Consider the following 17390-nt stretch of genomic DNA (forward strand, 5'->3'; position numbering starts at 1 on the left):
AGTATCCGTTTATCATCTTGTCTACAGTTTGTAACTATGTAACACCTTGCTGTTGCCCCTGCCTCGAACCCCAGCAGCAAGAAGAAACTGTCTTGGCCTGGGGAGCTGGCCAAAGGTCAGCAGCAGCTGATTGAGAACCGCAAGTAGAAAGCCTTTATTTTTGCGTGAGCCTGCATCGCTTGTTCCTTAGCCTACAGGATCTTTAAGGACCCACACAGTTAAGACTAGACCAGCAACTGTTGTAACCATCATCCTGTAAGTTAGAGTTGCTCAGGTGTCACAGTTTGAAGGTGTGGTGATAATGTCACCGTAAATAAGTGTGCTTCTTGTTCAAAATGGGTGCCATCTAATTTGGTTGGTCCTGGAGATGTGGGAGCCTGCCATTGGAATATTGTGACCATAGCATGCTATGACATGACTTCTGGAAGCTAAAAAATGTTGACATCATTGGATGCCGACTGCATACTTGCATTCCATTTCCTCAAACCCATTTGCACGGGACCTAAGTGGGACCCTTCTGGAGTCTCTAATGGTTATCTGAACTATGTCCAGAATCAATCAATCAGTCAATCAATCAGGGATTTGTAAAGCGCACTACTCACCAGTGAGGGTCTCAAGGCACTGAGGAGGGGGAAAAGGTGGGGGGGAGGAGGGGAGGTGCTGCTACTGCTCGAACAGCCAGGTCTTGAGAAGTTTCCTGAAGGTAAGGAGGTCTTTGGTCTGGTGCAGGTGGGTGGGTGAGAAGAGTGTTCCACATTTTGGCGGCGAGGTGTGAAAATGATCTACCACCGGTTGTAGTTCTGTGGACGCGTGGGACTGTTGCGAGGGCAGCTGACCGGAGATGCCGGGTCGGGGTATAGAAGGAGAGTCGTTTGCTGAGGTATTCTGGTCCGGTGTTGTGCAGTGCTTTGTAAGCGTGGGTGAGGAGTTTGAAGGTGATTCTCTTGTTGACTGTAAGCTAGTGCAGGTTTTTCAGGTGGTCTGTGATGTGGCAGTGGCGGGGATGTCCAGGATGAGGCGTGCAGAGGCGTTCTGGATGCGTTGCAGCCTCTTCTGGAATGTGGCCGTGGTTCCTGCGTAGAGGGCATTGTCATAGTTCAGTTTGCTGCTAACGAGGGCTTGGGTGACTGTTCTTCTGGTTTCAGTGGGTATCCATTTGTAGATCTTTCAGAGCATGCGGAGGGTGTTGAAGCAGGAGGAGGAGATGTCGTTGACTTGCTGGTCATGGATAGTGAGGGGTCCAAGAGGAATCCTAGGTTGCGTGCATGGTCGGTGGAAGTCGGAGTGGATCCGAGAGTGGCAGGCCACCAGGAGTCATCCCATGCGGAGGGGGTGGAGTCTTCTGGAATGTGGCCGTGGTTCCTGCGTAGAGGGCATTGTCATAGTTCAGTTTGCTGCTAACGAGGGCTTGGGTGACTGTTCTTCTGGTTTCAGTGGGTATCCATTTGTAGATCTTTCAGAGCATGCGGAGGGTGTTGAAGCAGGAGGAGGAGATGTCGTTGACTTGCTGGTCATGGATAGTGAGGGGTCCAAGAGGAATCCTAGGTTGCGTGCATGGTCGGTGGAAGTCGGAGTGGATCCGAGAGTGGCAGGCCACCAGGAGTCATCCCATGCGGAGGGGGGTGGAGCCGAAGATAAGGACTTCCATCATGTTCGAATTGAGTTTGAGGCAGCTGCTCTTCATCCATTCGGCGATGGCCTTCATTCCTTCATGGAGGTAGGTCTTGGCGGAGTCCTTGGTGAGGGAGAGGATCAGCTGGGAGTCGTCGGCGTATGAGATGATGTTGAGGTTGTAGGATCGGGCAATGTTAGCAAGCGGGGCCATGTAGACGTTGAAAAGGGTCGGGCTGAGGGACGAACCTTGGGGTACTCCGCAAATGATTTCAGTGGCCTCCAAGCGGAATTGGGGGAGGCAGACTCTATGTGTTCTGCTGGTGAGAAAGGAGGTGACCCAGTCCACGGCTCTGTCACGGATTCCAGCATTGCTGAGCCGTGGGCGTAGGCTGTGGTGGCAGACGGTGTCGAACGTGGCCGAGAGGTCCAGGAGGATAAGGGCTGCGGTTTCGCCGCTGTCCAGTATGGTTCTGATGTCGTCGGTGGCCGCGATGAGGGCGGTTGTGGTGCTGTGGTTGCTGCGGAATCCGGATTGGGAAGGGTTCAGGGGTCAGAACCTCCTTTTACTCAGATTATCAGAACTGAGCCCAGAGGCGCAGGTATACCACATACCCTGTTGATTAGAGACTTGGGACCTTATTTAGAATTTGGTAGATGTGATACTCCAGGTATAAATGTGGCAGATATCTCATTCTCCATATTACAAGTGCATTATAGTCAATGGCACATGTTATAAAGCAGACAATATATGTGTTATATTTTGACAAAGTATTCCTTATGCCAAACTCTAGATAAGGCCCCAAGTCTTTTGTCAAAAGGATGTATGGTATACAGGGCGTGTGGTATACAGTTTCACTTTCAAAAGGATCTGTGGCTTGCCTTCTGCAGTTCACTTTTGGCTGATGGGTTATTGGGTTTGTGCACAGACATTGCACTATCTGCTTAGATCTACTGGCCTTTCCTCATTAAATCCTGATTGACAGGAGAAACTATGACTAAAGGAGCTCAATTGTAGCTCTGGAGATACTTTGTCACTGGTTACTGGCTAGACAGTAACAGCCATCTAGCTACAGCACTCTAAATGGACAACATGGTTGTCTGAAAACCAGTGATCAGGATACATCCCTTAAATATGCACACTGAGAAGAATTTTGTCTGTTGCACTGAAATTTATTTTCGAAACACTAGAAGAACATTTTTGGCTTGTATCTTGTCTCCAGAAAGTGATAAGGTCTTCAGGCAGATTTCTACAGGCATTACATGTAGTTCTGTGAGCAAATATTCTCTTTTGATACAGCTTTTAGTGGATGCACTCCATGCAGAGAAGTCTGCAAGTATTCTGTGCAATCATAATAGCAGCTAATCAACACTGTGACATTGATATGTGCAGAGATGTGCAATGGTGCAACATGCAGCAGGATGTCTATTTACGAATAAAGGGAACATTTCTTCCAGTAAGTATTCCCTTTCCATACACTGATATTTGCTGACATTTTGTGTGCAGGTAATATCTCTTGATGCAGCAGTGTGTGCAGATATTCCAAGGAGTGAATCATGCAGGTGTTAGTAACATGCATTGACATGCACTCTGCTATCAGGGATTTATGCAAACATTCCATGCCACAATCTGAGCATGTTCCCCTCTAAATACTTCAATCTGTCCAGGGTTTAGATTGTGTGCAGATATACTATACACTGACAGATGTCATTACTGCATGCAGTTATTTGTGACTTTCATCCCATGCTATCCAATGATGTATCTGGATATTCCACGCAGTGACGTGTTAAGAGTAGAAAGCACATGTGCAGGTATTCATTCTCCACTTCATGCAGTCAGGTGCGCAGGTATTACACAGTGAAGAGTGCAGAGAGTCCACATACCACTGTGCGGGTATTCCATACAGTGACGTGTGTATTAACAGACAAGTATGGATATGTTTCAATATTCCATACAGTGGTGTATGCAAGTATTCTTTGCAGTGATTCATATATGCACCGTATTCAAACCAGTGAAGTGCGAAGAAAGGGGCATGATCTTTAAAGCAGTACAATGCCTCCATGAAATAATGTATGTGGACATTCCCAGGATTTCCTAGATACTTACTGGCACTCAATAAACCACTGGCGGATCTGGTCTTTCATTTGCTCCTTCATGTCTGGCCCCTCTACCTCCATCAGTTTGTCCTTGATGGTGACAAGGGCCTGCTGGTACTCTTCTTCATATTCCTCCCGCTTGGCCCTCCGTAGGTCCTCGATTAGCTCAGAGCGAATAATATTAGGTGTTCGGTCCACCATCTGAGGGTCTTGGTACTAAGGAGACAACACAGGGTTTCAGATTAGTCTCAAATGCATTGAGCAATCAGTATAATATGTCAAACCATGCAACGCTGTGAGATGTAACAATACACTCAAATGTCACATACAATTGTAGGATTTCTACATAAGTTATGCACATGCGCATATCGAAGGCATAAACACACAATGGGGATAACATTTATTATAAGAGAGCTGCAAAGGGTAACTAACATATATAGATTTTTCTCTGGCATGGGTAGCAAAAATACGATGGATTTAAGCCCAGATCTCTGTACTGTGGGTGAATGTTTGACATTGTTCAGCATTCTGACCATCACTTGTTCTTTTTGCATTTGTTACCCTAAGTGGGAAGGGTATGCCCAGACGTGGGTCACTTGCCCCCCATGCCACTGGAGTCAAGCTAGCCTGGCTAATAAAGGGTGGTACACTGAAAATGGTCCGTGGATGCTTGTTTCCAGTCCAGGGAGGACCTGGATTGGCAGTTCGGGCAGGACTGTTTCCATAGGGAGCAGGGTCAAGACTGATTTGCTTATGCCTGGGTCCAAACCAGAATGGCATGGGTAGCAACAAACAATTGATTTAGGCCCAGATCTCTGTACTAGGGATGAATGTTTGACACTGTTCAGCATTACGTCCATCACTTGTTTTTTGCATTTGTCAATGTAAGTTAAGCTGCAACTCAAATCTTACTTTCTATTTCACCAAAGAAAACAAAGTAAAGGAGTGTACTGACCTGCAAGGACAAGTGCTTGTTGATTCAGGCGATTTCAGGTCATATCATGACATTATCTGTTGTCCTACCACTTAGAAAACTGCTTTTGTTAGCTTGTAAAACACATCTGTTGTGTGAAACAATAACAAATTGCCCTTATAATGTATGTGAAAAACTATTGACGGTCCAAGCCCTATGTTCATGAATCTTAATCACAGAACCAGAAAAAACAGTTGATGGGTTCACTGCTACTATGCTGCATGCTATAATTGTGGGGATCCATGAGTAGTCTAAATGTTATTGTGCAGATTTTCTACATGACAGGCTATATGCCTATTGTAGCATTTCGTTAATGTTTCTCCTTTCATAAAGAGGAAAATAAAAAAAGAGTTTGGGGTGGCAGTGCTGATATCGGATGTGAGTCAATTTTTCTTTAATTTGTATTATACTTCTCTTGCATGTATGTATCAAACGGCAAACAGTGGAAAGCAGACGATGCATTTTCCTTGTTTTAAATGTGTTCTGGGATCCCACACATATGAAGGCTATTCGGTGTTAATGACTTTTATGAAGACTTCCTGATAGAGAAGGAATAGTTTCTTACCTGTAACTCCAGTTCTTTTGTAGGGGTATTTCCATGATATGCATAAGCGTTGAATATTTCCGCCCGCCCGGGGACCCCGGAGTACTTTTTACAATATGTCTTCTTAATTGTTGATGTTCGCCTTACTTCAGAAAGGCCTGCATGGTCACTTAAGAACGTCATTATGCAGCCCAAAGGATTAGACTACAGTGGCCAAAGTTTTTCATCTTGCTGATACACAACGAAAATAGACCAAGGAGACATGCACTCAAATGCATGAATATTTTGTAAAACAACAGAAAAAAATCTTTCATAAACCTTTTGGTAATCTAACATAAGAATGAAGGAGTGTAGAGCAGTGTAATCCATAGGCTTCCATTATAAAGGAAGAAAAAGGAGACTGTGGGGGTCATTACGACCCTGGCGGTCGGAGACCGCCAGGGGTAATGTTGGGTCCGTACCGCCAACAGGCTGGCGGTACAGATACCCGTAATACGACCGCGGCGGTAGCGCGCGGTCGCACTGCCGGGCCGGCGGTTTCCTGCCGTTTTAGCCCCAGCGGTTATAATCCGCCAGGGCAGCGCTGCAAGCAGCGCTGCCCTGGGGATTATGACTTCCCTACCGCCAGCCTGTTTCTGGCGGTTTGCACCGCCAGGAAGAGGCTGGCGGTAAGGGAAGTCCTGGGGCCCCTGGGGGCCCCTGCACTGCCCATGCCACTGGCATGGGCAGTGCAGGGGACCCCTAACAGGGCCCCGGGCAGCTTTTCACTGTCTGCATAGCAGATAGTGAAAAGTGCGACGGGTGCTACTGCACCCGTCGCACGGCCACAACACCGCTGGCTCCGTTAGGAGCTGGCTACTATGTTGCGGCCTCATCCCCGCTGGGCCGGCGGGCGTAAACTAGGTTTGCGCCCGCCGGCCCAGCAGGGATGTCGTAATGGGGTCCGCGGGAGACCCCCTGTGTCTTTAAGAACACTTGGACCTCCAGTATACCATCATGTCTAGTGAGAGGCATTTACCTCAGTTCTTTTTGTAGGCAGTATTAGCTGATTTACAGATAAACCCGATATATTATTTTGTCTAGACCACCGGGGAGGAGGGAGGGTTGCTTATGACTATCATGGAAATACCCCTCCAAAAGAACTGAAATTACAGGTAAGAAACTATTCCATCTCTCGTAGGGGATTTCCATGTATAAGTGCTGAATAGAGTAGCAAGCCCATCCCACTGAAAGCGAAAGAGTAGACAGAAAATAATGAGATAAATAATCAAGCAAAGAGATTTCTGAGTGAAGCCTGTCCTACTTAAGCATCTGTCCTCGCATCAGAATCAAGACAGTAGTGCTTAGTGAACGTGTAGACAGACCTCCAGGTAGCAGCTTTGAAAATATCTGCTAAGAGGATATTTCTCATTATGGCAGTCATGGTTGACTTGCCTCTGGTACAGTGTGCCTTTGGTCTGCTAGCAAGGGTTTTATTAGCTAGCTGGTAACAGTACAGAATACACCAGACAATCCACCTAGAGAGTAACTGTTCGGAGGTGACAAGACCTGTGCGAACCGGACCATAGTTAACGGATAGTTGCTGTGATCTGCGTATAGATTTGGTTTTGTCTAGGTAAAATTTCAAAATCCTCTTTACCTCCAGAGAGTGAAGTGCTCTCTCAGCCGGAGTAGATGGATTTTAAAAGAAAGTTGGTAAAGAAATTGTCGGGTTTACAGTAAAGTTAGAGATAAGTGGGTAGTAATTTAGGATGTGTCCTCATAACTACTTTGGAGGAGTAGAATACTGTGTGTGGTTTGTGAGCACAGAGGGCCTGGATCTCACTAACCCTGCATGCGGATGTAACTGCCAAAAGGAAAGCAGTTTTCCAAGTGAGGGGTAGGAGAGATGCCTCGTGTATAGGCTCAAACGTTTGTACCTAAGACCTGAAAGGACTAAGTTAAGTTCCCATGGTGGAGAAGGGTGCCTTATAGGAGGGAATACCTTCTTTAACCTCTCTAGGAAACCTTTGATGACGGATATTTTCAAGAAAGAGGTTTGAGAAGGACTTTTCCTGTATGCAGTGAGAGCTGCCAGGTGTATTTTACTGGAACAGAATTGCAGACTAGATTTAGAATGGTGCAATAAACACGGAAGAATAACATCCTCTCTGCAAGATGTGGGGTCTATCTTCTAGGAGGAACACCAGATGCAGAATCTTTTCCATTTAAAGGCATAGGCAAATCAAGTGGATGGGTGCTTTGCCTATTTCAGAACCTCCATACAGTCTTGTGGTAGATTAAGGTTATCATACTGTACTAGCTCAGGAGCCATGCTGCAAAATCCAAGGAGTAGAGTTTGGGGTGTCTCATCTAGCCTCCAAATTTCGTCAGGAGGTCTGGCCTGCATGGCAGCCTAAGATATGGATAGAGCGGCCGGTGAAGAAGATCTGGGATTGTCTCGACCACTCTGGTGCGATGAAAATCATCCTGGCTGTAGACAATGAGAGCTTGAGTAGGACTACTGGGTTAAGGGGAATTGGTGGAAAAGTGTAAACAAATTGTTGGACCAGTCTATCCGTAGGGCATTTCCCAATGACTCTGGATGGTAAAACCTGGTGGCGAAGTCGCAGCATTTTTTGTTTTCCGCTGTGGCGAAGAGGTCGATAGAAGGTGTGCCCCACAAGCAGAAGATATCTTGAACAACGTCTTCATTCAGTACCCACTCGTGCTTTTCATGGAAAACACTGCTGAGGGCATCCGCTTGGACATTCTGAATGCCTGGAAGGTGAGTTGCTATTATCGTCAAATTCCTGGCAAGGAGCCAGTGCCAGATCGTCTGGGCTTCTTGTGACAAAGCTCTGGATTTGGTTCACCCCTCCTTGCTCAGGTAGTACATGGTGGTTGTATTGTCTGTCTGAACCAGTAGGCTGTCAGTGTTGAAAGATGGGAGAAACGCCTTGAGAGCTAGCTGAACTGCACAGAATTCTAGGAAATTGATGACAGTTCCCTCTGAGACCAAGAGCCTTGTATTTGTATATGATCCATATGAGCTCCCCATTCGAGCAGAGTGGCATCCGTCACAATGGTCTGTGTTGGAGCCTGTTGCTGAAATGGCATCCCTTGTAGGAGACTGGTTGGAGAACACCACCAGCAAAGTGGGATCTGATTGCATGGACGGATAGAATGATTCTGTCTTCCTAGTTTCCCAACAATTAATCCCACTGGCCCTCTAGGCACTCCTGGAGAGGTCGCATGTGGAGGTGAGCATTGGGAGCCAGAAAGATGCAGGAGGCCGTGGAGCCGAGAAGTGAGGAGACTGTGTGGTCTGTTAGACGATGCGTAATTTTCATTTCAAGAGAATGGATAAGTGTTGCTCGTCCGAAGGATACACCTTCCCTTGAAGCATGTTGATGGTTGCTCCTAAGTAGTGCAACTTCTGAGTCGGTGTTGTCGTGGACTTGAGAAAGTTGACATGAAGCCAGTAGTCCAGATATGGGCATACAAAGATTCAGTGCTTTTGAAGATGTGCTGCTACCACAGTAGAAAGTTCTGGGTACTGACTTGAGACCAAATAGAGGAGCCAGTCCCACCAAAACCTAGGATAGAGGCTAAAACATCAGTATCATACTCTGAATATCCTGGACTTGCTGTTTGGGAGGATAAGCCCAAAACTGCACTGTGTCCAGAACAGCTCCAAAGAAAGGGAGCATCTGCGAGGGAGTCGGTGTGACTTCAACATGTTGAGCATGATCCCCAGCAAGTGCAAGAGGTCTGCCCTAATCTGGAGGTGGGAGACAACAGGCTGGGGAAGCTCACATTCAACAGCCAGTCGTTGAGCTAGGGGAAGACTGGCATTCCTGATCTCCACAGATGAGATGCAACCACCGCCATCACCTTGGTGAACACCAAAGGGGAGCTGGTAAGGCCAAAAGTGAGGCAGGTGAATTGAAAGTTTGCTGCTTACCGTGAAACGCATGCATTGCCTGTGGGGAGGCAAGATGGGGATGTGGAAGTGTGTGACCTGCAAGTCCAACACTAACATCCAGTCTCCTTGGTCGAGGGCAGACAGGATCTGAGGGAGTGTGAGTATTTTGAATTTCTCTTTCTTGAGGAAGAAATTGGGAGGTGTAGGAAGGCAGCCACCATCTAGCATTGTTACCCCCACTTTTGGCCTGTATGTAAGTATATGTCAGTGTGTTTGTACTGTCTCACTGGGATCCTCCTAGCCAGGGCCCCAGTGCTCATAGTGAAAACCCTATTTGTCAGTGTTTTATGTGTCTCACTGGGACCCTGCTAGCCAGGGCTCCTGTGCTCATAGTTTTTGGCCTGAATGTGTTCCCTGTGTGGTGCCTAACTGTGTCACTGAGGCTCTGCTAACCAGAACCTCAGTGCTTATGCTCTCTCTGCCTTTAAAATTGTCACTGCAGGCTAGTGACCATTTTTACCAATTCTAATTGGCACACTGGAACACCCTTATAATTCCCTAGTATATGGTACCTAGGTACCCAGGGTATTGGGGTTCCAGGAGATCACTATGGGCTGCAGCATTTCTTTTGCCATACATAGGGAGCTCAGACAATTCTTACACAGGACTGCCACTGCAGCCTGACTGAAATAACGCCCACGTTATTTCACAGCCATTTTACACTGCACTTAAGTAACTTAGAAGTCATCTATATGTCTAACCCTCACTTGGTGAAGGTTAGGTGCAAAGTTACTAAGTGTGGGGGCACCCTGGCACTAGCCAAGGTGCCCCACATAGTTCATGGATATTTCCCCGGGCTTTGTGAGTGCAGGGACACCATTACACGCGTGCACTACATATAGGTCAATACCTATATGTAGCTTCACAATGGTAACTCCGAATACGGCCATGAAACATGTCTAAGATCATGGAATTGTCCTCCCATGCCAAATCTAGTATTGGGGTGCCAATCCCATGCATCCCCGGGGCTCCAGCATGGACCCTGTCGGGTCGGCAAAGGAGACGCAGACACGACTTTCAGTGGTGGCGTTAATACTTTATTAATCGCACTCCGGACCGCGGGACAGAATCCCTTTTCCCGCTTCCCGCTTTCACTTTTAAAACCTTTTCCTATGTCACCCAGGGTGTGTCCATCAGTCCTGTCTACACCAGGGGTGGTCTACGAACTATCCCGTGGAGTAGGGGCGGGATGGACCAGCCCTGGGTCTGACGTTGGACACTACATCCCTCCGCAACTGAAAGATGAAAACCCCAAACGGAGCAAACAACAGCGTAAGCTCAACCACGGTAAATACAATACCCTTTCGTCAAACATGTCCCCACAGCAGTGGTGATGTGTGGACGCCCCCACAAAAGTTTCAGTTTAACCAAGTGCAAAGTCTGCATACCGCCTGGGCGGACCAGGGTTGGAACTTAGCTGATAACGCTCACTTCCAGACCTTCCGGACGTTGGCGTCTGGTTCGGGTCTGGGCCGACGGTACCTGCTTCCATATATGTGTCTTCGAAAGGTGTTGGCATTGCTGTGGATGCCAATTCTGAGTGGCTTCCTGAGGTCCCTTCTGTGACAGGGTCATCTGGCCTTTCCGAGTCCTCTGGAAAGGTCGGGCGTCTCTCCTGACTGTTTTGGACTCTAGTTGTGACAAGACTGTTGCTCCCACTGCCTCTGGGACTGGGGCAGGGTAAGGCATTTGAATTGGGCAGTGTTTCGGGTTACTTCTACCGGCCGACGGCGTGCAGTTATCATGGTATCTTTCACAGCAGTTACTGTCCGGGGCTGTGCCTCAAAAGGTAATCGAAACTTGTCTCCAGGGTGGTGGTCCTTTACTAGAACGGCGTCTCCCATTTGAATGGATACTTCGCGGGCCCTCCACCCCTGAGATGTGTAGGCGTTGGCGCGGGTCCTCCGTCTTTCCGACTGGCTCTGAGGTGGCCGCTGGACTGCCCATGACGGGTGATGCAGGATCGTGTCTGTCACTGCTCGCCCGAAACACAGCTGACTTGGGGTCACATCCGTGGTGGCGTGTGGGGTGACCTGGGCCCGTATTTATACTTTCTCACGCTAATCTGCGCTAACGCAGTTTAGCGTCAAAAAAATTAGCGCCGTCTAACGCCATTCTGAAGCGCCATGCGGGCGCCGTATTTATTGAATGGCGTTAGCCGGCGCTAGCAGACCGGCGTTGCCTGGTGTGCGCGAAAAAAAAACACGTACACCAGGCAGTGCCGGCGTAGGGGGAAAATGGCGAATGGGCGTCTTAAAATGGGGCAAGTCAGGTTGAGGCAAAAAAATCGTCTTAACCCGATTTGCGCCATTTTGTTACGACGCCCATCCCCCATCAACATGAGTCCTGTCTTAGTAAAGATAGGAGTCATGCCCCCTTGCCCAATGGCCATGCCCAGGGGACTTATGTCCCCTGGGCATGGTCATTGGGCATAGTGGCATGTAGGGGGGCACAAATCAGGCCCCCCTATGCCACAAAAAAAAAAAAAAAAAAAGAAAACAAATATACTTACCTGAACTTACCTTAATGTCCCTGGGGTGGGTCCCTCCATCCTTGGGTGTCCTTCTGGGGTGGGCAAGGGTGGCAGGGGGGGTCCCTGGGGGCAGGGGAGGGCAGCTGTGGGCTCATTTTGAGCCCACAGGTCCCTTAACGCCTGCCCTGACCCAGGCGTTAAAAAGAGGCGCAAATGCGGGGTTTTTTGCCCCGCCCACTCCCGGGCGTGATTTTTGCCCGGGAGTATAAATACCACGCATATGCGTCAAAGTCATTTTTTTAGACGGGAACGCCTCCCTTGCATCTCATTAACGCAAGGAAGGGGTTCACGCCAAAAAATGACGCTAACTCCGTGCACTTTGGCGCTAGACGCGTCTAACGCCAAAGTATAAATATGGCGTTAGTTTTGCGTCGAAAAAAACGACGCAAATTCGGCGCAAACGGAGTATAAATATGCCCCCTGGTACTCTCTGAGGAAAGCATAGATGGCGCTTTTGAAATTTCGGGACTCTGCCATGGCAATGCAGAGCACTTTGATCAGTGTCTCAATAAAACACTCTACTTCCCCATTTGCTTGAGGCCACCAGAGTGTAATTCTGCGATGTTTCGTGTTGCTGGAGCACATGAAGTCTGCCCACTCGCGGCTGTTGAACGGGGGTCCATTGTCTGTGCGGACTTCTCCAAATAGGCCATATGTGGCCATCAGCTTTTCCATCTTTGGGATGATGGTGGATGCCGCTGTGGACTGGACCAGTTCCACCTCGGGGTATCTCGAGTAGTCGTTTATTACCACAAGCATGTGGGAGCCATCAGGCAGGCTCCCGAAGTCAGCGCTGACTCTTTGCGAGGGAGCTGAGGGGCCTTACTCCGTGATGACTGGCGCTGAGGGATCCGAGGCTCCGCTGGCTTGGCAGACAAGGTACCCCTTGACCGTGTCCTCTACTAGCTGATCTAAACCAGGGAACCAGACTTTGCTCCGGAGCCGATTTTTAGATTTAACAATGCCTTGGTGGGCCCCATGGGCTAGTGACACGGCTCGGGAGGTCAGGCTGGCGGGAATTACTAGGTGGAGCCCCCTTTGCAGGCACCCCTCCTCACTTACCGACAGTTCGTGCCTCATGTTGAAGAGGGCTTGCAGTCTAGCTTTGGCTTCGGCCGTGCGGAAAGTTTGGGGTGTTGGAGCGGTTGCCAGTTGCCAGACCAGGTAGCCGTTATTGTAGGAGGCTGGCCTGGCTTGTAGTGGGTACCAAGGGGTACTTACACTTTGCACCAGGTCCAGTTATCCCTTATTAGTGTAGAAGAGGTGTCTAGCAGCTTTGGCTGATAGAAAAGAGTAACTTAGCAGAGCAGCTTAGGCTGAACTAGGAGACATGCAAAGCTCCTACTATACCACTGGTGTCATATACACAATATCATACAAAAACACAATACACAGATATACTCAAAATAAAGGTACTTTATTTTTATGACAATATGCCAAAAGTATCTCAGTGAGTACCCTCAGTATGAGGATAGCAAATATACACAAGATATATGTACACAATACCAAAAATATGCAGTAATAGCAATAGAAAGCAATGCAAGCAATGTACAGTCACAATAGATTGCAATGAGAGCACATAGGTATAGGGGCAACACAAACCATATACTCTAGAAGTGGAATGCGAACCACGAATGGACCCCAAACCTATGTCAGCTTGTAGAGGGTCACTGGGACTGTAAGAAAACAGTGAGGGTTAGAAAAATAGCCCACTCCAAGACCCTGAAAAGTAGGTGTAAAGTGCACCTAAGTTCCCCAAAGAGCATAGAAGTTGTGATAGGGGAATTCTGCAAGGAAGACCAACAATAGCAATGCAACAATGATGGATTTCCGGATGAGAGTACCTGTGAAACAAGGGGACCAAGTCCAAGAGTCGCGACAAAGTCGAGATTGGGCAGATGCCCAGGAAATGCCAGCTGAGGGTGCAAAGAAGCTGCCACCGGATGGTAGAAGCTGTGGATTCTGCAAGAACGAAGAGGACTAGGAACTTCCCCTTTGGAGGATGGATGTCCCACGTCGTTAAGAAGCTTGCAGAGGTGTTCCCATGCAGAAAGACCGCAAACAAGCCTTGCTAGCTGCAAGGGTCGCGGTTAGGGTTTTTGGATGCTGCTGTGGCCCAGGAGGGACCAGGATGTCGCCAATTGCGTGAGGAGACAGAGGGGCCGCCCAGCAAGACAAGTAGCCCTCATAGAAGCAGGCAGCACCCGCAGAAGTGCCGGAACAGGCTCTACGAAGAGGAGTGAACCGGAGCTCACCCGAAGTCACAAAAGAAGATCCCACGACGCCGCAGGACAACTCAGAAGGTTGTGCACTGCAGGTTAGAGTGTCGGGGACTCAGGCTTGGCTGTGCACAAAGGAAATCCTGGAAGAGTGCACAGGAGCCGGAGCAGCTGCAAATCACGCGGTACCCAGCAATGCAGTCTAGCGTGGTGAGGCAAGGACTTACCTCCACCAAACTTGGATGAAGAGTCACTGGACTGTGGGAGTCACTTGGACAGAGTTGCTGAGTTCCAGGGACCACGCTTGTCATGCTGAGAGGGGACCCAGTCTTTTGTTGCCTGCGGTTGCAGGGGGAAGATTCAGTCGACCCACGGGAATTTCTTCGGAGCTTCTAGTGCAGAGAGGAGGCAGACTACCCTCACAGCATGCACCACCAGGAAAACAGTTGAGAAGGCGGCCGGATCAGCGATACAAGGTTGCAGTAGTCGTCTTTGCTACTTTGTTGCGGTTTTGCAGGCGTCCAGAGCAGTCAGCGGTCGATTCCTTGGCAGAAGGTGAAGAGAGAGATGCAGAGGAACTCTGATGAGCTGTTGCATTCGTTATCCACAGAATTCCCCAAAGCAGACCCTAAATAGCCAGAAAAGGAGGTTTGGCTACCTAGGAAGGAGGATAGGCTAGCAACACAGGTAAGAGCCTATCAGAAGGAGTCTCTGACGTCACCTGCTGGCACTGGCCACTCAGAGCAGTCCAGTGTGCCAGCAGCACCTCTGTTTCCAAGATGGCAGAGGTCTGGAGCACACTGGAGGAGCTCTGGGCACCTCCCAGGGGAGGTGCAGGTCAGGGGAGTGGTCACTCCCCTTTCCTTTGTCCAGTTTCGCGCGAGAGCAGGGCTGGGGGATCCCTGAACCGGTGTAGACTGGCTTATGCAGAGATGGGCACCATCTGTGCCCATCAAAGCATTTCCAGAGGCTGGGGGAGGCTACTCCTCCCCAGCCCTGACACCTTTTTCCAAAGGGAGAGGGTGTAACACCCTCTCTCTGAGGAAGTCCTTTGTTCTGCCTTCCTGGGCCAAGCCTGGCTGGACCCCAGGAGGGCAGAAACCTGTCTGAGGGGTTGGCAGCAGCAGCAGCTGCAGTGAAACCCCGGGAAAGGTAGTTTGGCAGTACCCGGGTCTGTGCTAGAGACTCTGGGGATCGTGGAATTGTCTCCCCAATACCAGAATGGCATTGGGGTGACAATTCCATGATCTTAGACATGTTACATTGCCATGTTCGGAGTTACCATTGTGACGCTGTACATAGGTAGTGACCTATGTATAGTGCACGCGTGTAATGGTGTCCCCGCACTCACAAAGTCTGGGGAATTTGCCCTGAAATATGTGGGGGCTCCTTGGCTAGTGCCAGGGTGCCCACACACTAAGTAACTTAGCACCCAACCTTTACCAGGTAAAGGTTAGACATATAGGTGACTTATAAGTTACTGAAGTGCAGTGGTAAATGGCTGTGAAATAACGTGGACGTTATTTCACTCAGGCTGCAGTGGCAGGCCTGTGTAAGAATTGTCAGAGCTCCCTATGGGTGGCAAAATAAATGCTGCACCCCATAGGGATCTCCTCGAACCCCTATAGCCTGGGTACCTCAGTACCATACACTAGGGAATTATAATGGTGTTCCAGTATGCCAATGTGAATTGGTGAAATTGGTCACTAGCCTGTTAGTGACAATATGGAAAGCAAAGAGAGAGCATAACCACTGAGGTTCTGGTTAGCAGAGCCTCAGTGAGACAGTTAGTGATCACACAGGGAACACATACAGGGCACACTTATGAGCACTGGGGCCCTGGCTGGCAGGGTCCCAGTGACACATACAACTAAAACAACATATATACAGTGAAATATGAGGGTAACATGCCAGGCAAGATGGTACTTTCCTACAGTTATTGCCATTTGTAGGCACTCACCCCGGCTCGTAGCTGCTACTACTTCCTCAAGCGGCATGGGTAATGGTCTGGTTCGGTCGACAATATATCGAACATACTCTTCCGTTTCTAGGGCTTCTGACACCTCCTGGGGTGTGGCCTGGCAGGCATGGCTGGACAAGAAGTCTGCAAGGTTTCGTGTTCACGGTTGGTATTCAATGGTCTACGAACTCCCCCGTGGAGTATGGGCGAGATGGACAGCCCTGGGTCTGACGTTGGACACTACAGACCCCAGGTACTGCCAAACCAGCTCTCTGGGGTTTTCACTGCAGCTACCGTTGCTGCCAACCCACAGGCAGGCTTCTGCCCTCCTGGGGTCTGGGCAGTCTAGTTCCAGGAAGGCAGAACAAAGGAGTTCCTCTGAGAAAGGGTGTTACACCCTCTCCCTTTGGAAATAGGTGTTAAGGGCTGGGGAGGAGTAACCACCCCAGCCTCTGGAAATGCTTTAAAGGGCACAGATTGTGCCCTCCTTGCATAAGCCAGTCTACACCGGTTCAGGGATCCCACAGCCCCTGCTCTGGCACGAAACTGGACAAAGGAAAGGGAAGTGACCACTCCCCTGTCCATCACCACCCCAGGGGTGGTGCCCAGAGCTCCTCCAGTGTGTCCCAGACATCTGCCATCTTGAATGCAGAGGTGTGATGGCACTATGGAGGCCTCTGAGTGGCCAGTGCCAGCAGGTGATGTCAGAGACCCCTCCTGATAGGTGCTTACCTGACTAGGTGGCCAATACTCCTCTGAGGGCTATTTAGGGTCTCTCCTGTGGGCTTCTCGGCAGATAAAGAATGCAAGAGCTCATCAGAGTTCCTCTGCATTTCCCTCTTCGACTTCTGCCAAGGATCGACCGCTGACTGCTCCAGGACACCTGCAAAACCGCAACGAAGTAGCAAAAAGATTACCAGCAACATTGTAGCACGTAATCCTGCCGGCTTTTTCAACTGTTTCCTGGTGGTGCATGCTCTGAGGGCTGTCTGCCTTCACCCTGCACTGGAAGCCAAGAAGAAATCTCCTGTGGGTCGACGGAATCTTCCCTCTGCTACCGCAGGCACCAAACTTCTGCTTCACTGGTCCTCTGGGTCCCCTCTCATCTTGACGAGCGTGGTCCCTGGAACACAGGAGCTGGCTCCAAGTGACCCCGACAGTCCAGTGGTCCATCTGTCCAAATTTGGTGGAGGTAAGTCCTTGCCTTTCCACGCCAGACAGTAATCCTGTGTACTGCGTGAACTGCAGCTGCTAGGGCTTCTGTGCATTTTTGCAAGGAATCCTTCGTGCACAGCACAGCCCAGGTACCCAGCACTCCGTCCTGCATTGCTCAACTCGCTGAGTTGACCACTGGCTTCGTGGGACCCTCTTTTGTAGTGTTGAGACGACGGCGTGCTCAGTTCTCTTGAACCCGTGTTCAAGTGCTTCTGCAGGTGCTGCCTGCTTCTGCGTGGGCTCTCAGTGTTGCTGAGCGCCCCTGTGTCTC

The 17390-nt window shown here is 49.3% G+C and overlaps 1 protein-coding gene across 1 annotated transcript in view; it reads right to left on the reverse strand.

Annotated features, from left to right (window-relative positions):
• LOC138304349 (dynein regulatory complex protein 11-like) overlaps positions 1-17390 on the reverse strand; it is a 411831-nt gene that overhangs the window by 266884 nt on the left and 127557 nt on the right. The window contains exon 6 of the mRNA XM_069244325.1: positions 3719-3924. Within this exon, the coding sequence (XP_069100426.1) occupies positions 3719-3924 (206 nt within the window). The remainder of the gene's footprint in view (positions 1-3718; positions 3925-17390) is intronic.

This window comes from Pleurodeles waltl, chromosome 7 (assembly GCF_031143425.1).
Source record: "Pleurodeles waltl isolate 20211129_DDA chromosome 7, aPleWal1.hap1.20221129, whole genome shotgun sequence".
Lineage (NCBI taxonomy): Eukaryota > Metazoa > Chordata > Amphibia > Caudata > Salamandridae > Pleurodeles > Pleurodeles waltl.